General features: G+C 41.9%; 1 protein-coding gene across 2 annotated transcripts; it reads left to right on the top strand.

The window, feature by feature from the left end:
- The first annotated feature begins 217 nt into the window (after positions 1–217).
- Positions 218–5,308, top strand: IL18BP (interleukin 18 binding protein). Of its 2 annotated transcripts, XM_053456600.1 has the most exons (5): positions 218–266; positions 1,258–1,332; positions 2,455–2,517; positions 3,655–3,784; positions 4,629–5,308. In XM_053456600.1, exons 1-5 carry the CDS (start codon positions 233–235, stop codon positions 4,801–4,803), a joined length of 477 nt encoding a protein of 158 aa, XP_053312575.1. In that variant the 5' UTR covers positions 218–232; the 3' UTR covers positions 4,804–5,308. The 2 variants fall into 2 exon arrangements, with proteins under 2 accessions (XP_053312575.1, XP_053312576.1); XM_053456601.1 differs by lacking the exon at positions 1,258–1,332 and having other exon boundaries at positions 231–266.
- The last annotated feature ends 3,022 nt before the right edge of the window (positions 5,309–8,330 follow it).

The following is an 8,330-nucleotide window of genomic DNA, read 5'->3' on the forward strand; positions in this document are numbered from 1 at the left end:
ATACCCAGCAAACATTCCAAGTGCCTAGAAAAGAGGGACATCAGGGGAGGAAAGAGGAGGCATCAGGGGAGGAGAGGGGGTGTAGAGTTATTGACTGCTCGTTCTAACGAGACACTTGGTAGCTATGGTATTGCAGTATTATGTGAAACAAATAACGTGTGCAGTTACGCAATACCCTGAGGCCGATACATAAATAGGAAGGAATTCCACGCAGAGCTTCATACTCAGCAACATGCCGGTCGCTCAGCCCGCCAGCTCGTGGTCTGGTGAGTAATCCGTTATTAAATACTCATTATCTATATACTTATTATATATTATATATTAGTGTGCATGTTTTATTATATGTATTATTATTGACGCATTATATATGGTGAATTCCTTTATGTCGTTTGCCAGCAACATAGAAGAATAATTGCAGTCTATTCTCTAGTTACAAATCAGTTCAGTTAAAAAGTATTTAATAACCACGTTTTAAGATTTCTCTTTTATTTATAAGCATTCCGGGCGATATAAAGGGCAGTATACAGCAGTTCTATACGCTCATCGTGATATTCAGGTTTATTTTGTTTGTTGACGTCAACATGTGATGTTTAGAGAGGTTATTGGGGACAAACGGTGCTGAAGTCCCTCAATTTATCTTATATCTACATTGTGCAAGACACGGCGACAGCATTTATACCATATATATACACCATATATACCATATATATTTATACCATATATATTTATACCATATATTTATACCACATATAATTATACCACAAATATATACCATATATTAATACTATATATTTATACCATATATTAATACCATATATACCATATATATTTATACCATATTTTAATACTATATATTTATACCATATATTTATACCATATATACCATATATATTTATACCATATATTTTTATACCATATATTTATACCATTTATACCATATATATATTTATACCATATATTTATACCATATATATTTATACCATATATTAATACTATATAATTTATACCATATATTTATAGTATATATGTATAACATATATTTTGGGTTCAGTCCCTTCCTATATCTAACATCCAAATGGAAAATATGGATATTGTGGATATTTTGAATAGTAATTCTTGTACATTTGGGCAAAATCACACTTAAATGTTGGAACCTCGTATGTACTCGCCCCTTTTGCGAGGGCCTGTAGCATCGAGCGAGGGTTTTCTGGCGATCCGGCAGAACGGATAATTTATGCTCAGCATCTGTTGTTTCAGGTCAGGGGAGATTAGGTAATTTTTACCTATACGTTCTGCTCATCGCCTACAGCTGTATTGGCCCTCATGTGGAAGGTAAGGAGGTCCACTACAGAGGCCCCCTACTAATCCTCGCCCTCACTCGGGAAATGGTTTCCATACCATGACCGAGTTTAAAGAAAAAGTCCCGACAACCAGGCTCGGGAATTGTCTCACTTTTTCGGGACCCCTGGCATCTTCGCGTGGCTGAGATGTGACGGAAACAGCATGTTCCATGGGGATAATATCCTGTAACCATACATGGGAACTCTACAGGGTTCGCCTCTACCACTGCTGCTGGAAGGCTGTTTCACTTATCTACCACCCACTCAGTAAAGAAAAACTTCCTTTTTTTGCCATCTAAACATCTGACCCTCTATTTTTAGATGATGGCCGCTAACCTTTCTCCTTCTTTGAACACAGCGTAGATGTTCAAGCAGATCAGAAAGAGGACATTGAATTATTCTTGATATCAGGTGCTGCCTGGCAATATCTAAAACTCACACACAGTATTAATGTAACCAAACAAGGCAATTCCTTGTATTCATGAATAAACCGGGGCAGGCAGTCTTTCTGAATGATCTACCCATGCCAATAAACAAGTATGCGTGAAGCCTACCCTAAAGGCCGAAGCCTAATCTAGGAGACTAAACTCCACTTTGGAAAATAAACAGTGGAACTTCCTCTTTAACTTTGGTAACTGAGGGTAGAGCGCTCACAGATGTAGTAGATACAAAGAATGGATTTCTTGCTGTTCCGTGCAAAGTTTAGTTGCCTAACACTTGCAGATTCATCTATTCCTGAGCAGAGTGGAAGTTGTGTCCTCTGGGTGGGCAAATCATGGTTAAAATGTGTGATTTAAGAAAAATTTGCTAATAAAAAAAGACAATTTTGTTTAACCACTGTGGGACATGGGATTTTTTCCATCACTTTGCTGAAATTATTTTTATCAGACTTCCTTTTGGGGGTTTTAGTGGCAGATGGGGTGCTGCGGAGCGTGGCTGAATACGCTATGTGAGCATAAAAAACATAGCTTGCGCCCGCTGGCCTTAAAGTGCCAAGGCCACTCTTTCATTGCCAGTCCAGCCCCGGTACAATACTTTTTAAAAACAAAATGGCTAAAATATATGTTTTTTAGGGCAGAGCACAACTTGATACTTAATTTTTTTTCTCTTTCAGCTCTCAAGGACCAACCTAAAATTCTTTACCCCGAAAACCATACAACGATCACCGTAGACAGAGGTAAAATATTTTTAATCACGTGGAACTTTGTGAAGATTTATGATTGTTATTATACTGGTTACAGTTAACACAACCTCTAAAGTAAACAAAAATTGGAATGCACTAAAATATATATAAAAAAAATATATGGCAAATGTGGCCCACCCTATCAATCAGGACTTCGTAACCCCCCCCCCTTTTGGAAGTGTTTTCAGCTCTTGCAGAACGGTGCATTCTAAAAACCCTTTTTACCCCCTTACCACTCGTATTTGCAGGAAGCATACAGGGGAATGCTTCCTGGTTTCGATAGAGGCAGTTGGGGGCGGAGTTAAATGAGACAAAAGCCTCACTTTCTAACCCCAATAACTAAAGAATGCCTCCGTCGATTTGCATGCAATAAAATCCACTGGAGTCCGCGCTAAAAGGGGCTCCGACGTGCATAAAATATATAAAATAATTCGGGATTCTAGACTAGACCTTTGATAATCCCGTCGCCAGAGTCATTTGTAACAAACAAAAATGTTTCCGCACGATGGGGGAAGCTCTTGTGATTTGCAACGAGTGCAAAGAAGAGCGACTTCCCTTTCTGTAGTGGGGATTTTTGCCCTCGCATTAATTTAACCCCTTAAGGACAATGGGCGGTCCTTAAACCCATTGAAAACAATGCATTTTGAGCCCGTACATGTACAGGCTTTGTCATTAAGGGGCTAATACACAAATAGAGGAACAAGCTTTTATTTCCTATCAGAACAACCCGTCTCGGGGTAATAAAAACCGTTCCACGGCATTGTTAGGTTAGAAAGGGGTTCCAAATAATTAGATTTTTGTGCAAAGGCAATATATAATATTTTAGTTCATTATTTTACATTTTTATCTTCATTATTTTTAAGTCCAAGCATCCCCAACTACGTTAAAGCAGCTCTTTAAGATATTAGCCAATACCCAGCATTGATATTTGCGGCCGGTCCAAATCGGGATACTTGGCAGCTATGGTATATACGCAAAGCTTTTGTATAAAAGCACCCATAGCCCTGAAATTGATAATCCCTCGTTAGACGAGATGACGGATGAAACAGACGGCGGCGATGGAACCTCTCAGACAATACGGTGATCTCTTAATCGATACAGAATATGATTTTTCTTTTTCCTTCCCGATAGAGAAAGATTTCAAGCTGTCTTGCATCGCCGAGAGCACGTGGCCTCGCTTCAACATCGTCTACTGGTTGGCAGATAACAACTTCATAGAGAACGCGTTCCCTGATGAGAGAGTCCGAGAAGTCCCTGAAACGTGAGCACCATGCATAGTCTTTGTAATCTAAAAGAGAGAGGGCTACACCCGAAACACAATAGAGACCGTAGATCATCGGTGACCCTGATCTCTTAGCTGATCCCAATAGGAAGAGGGTATAAGCCAGCCCCCCCCACACACACACTCTGGGACCCTAAATCTGGGGTCGGATCGCTTAATAGCGCACAATAGTCACCTCCTGGCTTCGCACAGAGATCCGCCGCCGTCAGTCTTGCCAGATGTTTTACGATTCATTAAAGGGACGGGTTTTTTCCCTTGGCTACGTTGTATCCGTACAATAATTCCAGCTCGCTACAATTTCCTATACGTAACACCACAAGCTGCGCTTGAACGGGAAGCTGCTAATGGTGTTAACGGCAGAGACGGGGTCCAATCTGCCGCCCTCCAGCTGCTGCAGGACTACATCTCCCACAATGCTAAGGGGCTGGCTGAGGAGTATGGGAGATGTAGTCCTGCAGCAGCTGGACGGCCGCAGGTTGGACACCCCTGACTTGGATGGATGCAGAGATAAAGATGGGGGGCATTTAATATGAATCGGCGGATACTCATACAAAAATAAAAATAGATTCCTGTACCTTTAAGATAACAGAACCATTAACCCCCGAGAGATCCCCTTACTGGCATTTTTGGACAATGAAACAGCAAATCGTTTGCAATAAATATTTGTCCCCAATAGTTTTTAAATTAATTACGGTAGTAAGGAACAGGCTAATTTTTTTATTTTTAACCATTTGTTATCCGTAGCTATGATATTATGTAGAATAATAGTAGGTTGTGACTTGTGTTGTGTAGAAAGTGCTAACAGAGTGTGTTGCTTTCCCAGGAGAAACAATTCGCACAGCACTACGGCCCGCGTGGCCACCAGCCTCGTCTTCTCAGAAATCAAACCGGCGGATCTGAACACAAACTTTACCTGCGTCATCGCGGACCCGTCCGGCGTGGATATAACGCACGTTACTTTAAAGAAACCATGTCCGGCAGAGGAGGTCGCCGAATGAACCGGTGTGACCCGAGCAACGGTACCAGCAACGCTGCTGTTTGAACGAGTATGACTTAGTAGACAATGGCCCGATTTACCCAAACGGAAAAGGGGCTACATTCACATCGTAGCCTCGCAGCAGAGGTGTTAAGGCGTAAGACTCACTTTTAGGAGGACACTCTGCGATTAGGACTCTAGCGGCAATGGGACATTTACTCTAAATCAGCCTGATCACCACGGCTAACGGCTGTAGACGCAGCGAAGACCATCAGGACCTCGGACAGACCTTACAGTTCCAACACACACGTTTCTGGAAGACGCAGATAATTGTGTAAGGTGGATCACACATTCGCGGTTGCTTCTTTCTATGTGGATAAACATTTATGTGTGGGTGCCGTTCAATATGTAGTTTTTTGCCCCATAATATAATGTTATCCTTATCATAGCGGCTGTGGGGAACAACCGAATGGCTCGGTCTTAATCACCCAGACACTCAAAATAAAAGTCTATGAAGAAACACACAATTGGCATTTATCCACATTAATTATCAATCCACATTCTTATAACTTTTCCCATTCCTGATTTTTTTTTTTTTTATGGGAAGTGATGGGCGATATAAACCCGGGAAGAGGAAATTCACTTTATTTAACCTCCACGCTTGCCTTGCATTCCCGTTCACCCTCAGTTTGTTTTATAGGATCCATCATTTAGAAACCTGCTTATTTCATGTACTGACGCATATTATATTGCAGATATCTATAGGTTGACAGGCAGCGCATGCCCTAGTAGCAGGATTCAAGATATATGAATATATAATAAACATTACAACGGCACCGTATTCCTTAAAAAAGCAGATTTAAAAGGGGGAAGAGACACTGAACTCCAGATACAATGTAAACCCTCATAGAGACTAATAGGGGGGGCGAAAAGAGAAGATTTTGAGACCATGATGTTTTTCGGGAAGGTAGCAGCGACAATGCGTATTTTTTTAATGCACAGAATATCGAATAATCCCCAGTTCTAGCCCCATAAATCCAGAGCATCCTCACGCCTTTCAGAGGTCTTTTCCCCAGCGGCTGTCGGAAAAGAAGTTCGTTATCCCAGATCGAATCCAATGCGTGGGTCGTAAAACCCAGCATTGAGAGAGAAAAAGGTTAAATCACCTAAATTATCAGATCAAAACTTTCAAACACCGTCACAAACGTAATCATTTGGAAAGACAATAGTCCGGCTGTCACAACATGCCTTTCATTTATTTAAAAACAACGTATTCACTGAGCAGCGGCTATGGATTGCACAAAGATCTCCTCCGCAACATGCGGTCGCTGACAGCTTCAACATTAACACTAAAATAAAAATGTAAAAAAAAAAAAAAACCTTAACCCTTTCCTGTTTGCGGAACCCTGTATAGACTTATATTCTTTCCAATGCCTGTGAACGAATAAAGAGATTTTCAAAAACTTAACCCTTAGTGCACCTAATAGTTAAAGCATACGCTTCAGAGCGATACTATATCGTTAACACGAGCCAAGAACTATCGCCCTCGGGACACTCATTTTCTTTCAGTAGCGATGGGTTTAATTACACACCAAAAACCGGTAGACGTGGGATTATTTGGGACAGTAAATTGCCGTTTTGCTTATCGCTATCGCCTGCACAATAATGTACAATTCTTCTGGTTAAACCAATACCTCGATGGGATAAATATCTTTTTTTCAGCGTTAACTATAACTATATACCAGTAAATAGCGCATGGAGAGCAATCACTGCGCCATCTAGTGGCTGCTTAATAAACTACAACTGAACAAACATCAGGGAATTGCCAGTTCACCGTTACATAGATAATGCCCTTTAGACAAAAGCCGGGCCGGTTTTTGGTAATTAGCCTAATATTACAATAAGATGACCCAATTGATTGGTACGAGAGGATAACTTTATTTACAAAGCAGGAGAGAGACAGCTTTACACATTCAGTTTATTTTACAGAAGGATGAAACAACGTCTGAGGGTTCGTAGCAGGGCGCCGAGTAAATGTACATTCCAAGGTACGCGGTAACCGACGGCCGGCTACTCCATAACGCCAAGCTGTTGGGTACGATGAGAGACGGGCGGCCGGCGGTTTAGCAAAACGGGGGGGGGTTGGAATGAAGTTAACGATCAGATGCAAACAGCATTAGGAGAACGGCAAATGTTTACATGACGATGCGGCTGAAAATGAATGCATATGATGTAACGCTTATAATAAAGAGATTAGCAGCGGTCCGTCCCGTTGCCTTATGGGTATTTCCTGCACAGAAAAAAATGGTTTCATTTTTGGGGGGACTTAGTGAATTTACCAGTAAACCGGAAGTCCGTTTCTTTCTAGTATTTCACATAATATGATATAGGAAGCAGGAGAGCTGCATTTCTCTCAGATCAGGTCCTGTAAAAACCAACGACCCGGATCCCGCCAGTTACTGTAAGTGGAGTGCAGACAGGTTTTAGGAGTACAGCGCGTACGGAGATGAAGAGCAGTGTTTAAAATATAAGATCAACGTAAAGACGCAATAAAAACGAATATAGGAGAAAAAGACGGTAAAAACAAGGCATGGAGCGGAGGCGCGGGGGAGAGATTAAAGAGTAACCTCACACGCATGCGCGAGGATAAAAAAAAAAACAAAAACACAAAAAACAATCGATAGTATTTGGGTCTAAACTATGGGCCAGACGGCATCAGAATGCACAAAAGCTTTAGATGCTAAACGGCTGTGAAAAAAAATTAAGAGGGAGGTTTTGGTGCGAGGAGGAAAAAAGCCCGAGACTGAAAAAGAAAAGTGAGTTTAAGCCGGGATGGGCAAAGTCCGGTGCACCAGAGATTTGTGGACTACGTATCCCATCATCCGCCATAGCTGGTTTATGGCAATGAGAGGGGAAGCCTCCATAGCTTCCACTAACTGGAGTGAGGAATCCTATCTCAGAGCGTGACGGGGTATGAAAGCGAAATCGATCGGGGAATTAAACGAACACGGATCGTGTGTGTGTGACGTGCGGTGTTGGGGGGGTTATTAAAAGAACATGGATTAAAAGGGCGCAGCATGAGGAATACACGGCGAGGGTAGATTACCACACTGTACTGAGAGGGGCTGTTAGTGGGGGGTATTGACACATTCGCACGGACAATATTGAAGTCCTGACCATTGAATATCAGTTGCTTTTGCAGATGGGACGGATTCCCTGGGGAGCGAGATTAGCAAGAAGGACCCAAGACGCCGCCGCGTGGCCTTACAGGTGCCCCGGCACAGACTAGCAAGCATTGGAAAAAATTGGGAGAATATCCAAAAGGCAGAGTTATTGTGAAATAATCGGTTTACCTTTTATGACATTACACCAGAGCTCCTTCGCAGCGATTACTCCGAGGAACAGAACCCGAGGCAGAGGCCAAGAGGAGCCAGAATTCTGCTACAGATACAGAGCGTGGGAACGGGTATGATTTTTAATAAATAAAAGGCTGCCACACTGGTATCGCCACATCAATAAGGCACTAAAAGAGTTAGCGGACTATCAGGC

The sequence above is a fragment of the Spea bombifrons genome, chromosome 2 (assembly GCF_027358695.1).
Source record: "Spea bombifrons isolate aSpeBom1 chromosome 2, aSpeBom1.2.pri, whole genome shotgun sequence".
In the NCBI taxonomy this organism is placed as follows: domain Eukaryota; kingdom Metazoa; phylum Chordata; class Amphibia; order Anura; family Pelobatidae; genus Spea; species Spea bombifrons.

Excerpts from the sequence above, each read along its gene's own strand:
- IL18BP (XM_053456600.1), top strand. The coding sequence starts at position 233 with ATGCCGGTCGCTCAGCCCGCCAGCTCGTGGTCTG. Across the intron at positions 267-1,257 it reads GCCCGCCAGCTCGTGGTCTG|GTCAGGGGAGATTAGGTAAT; the intron begins GTGAGTAATCCG and ends CTGTTGTTTCAG. Across the intron at positions 3,785-4,628 it reads GTCCGAGAAGTCCCTGAAAC|GAGAAACAATTCGCACAGCA; the intron begins GTGAGCACCATG and ends TTGCTTTCCCAG.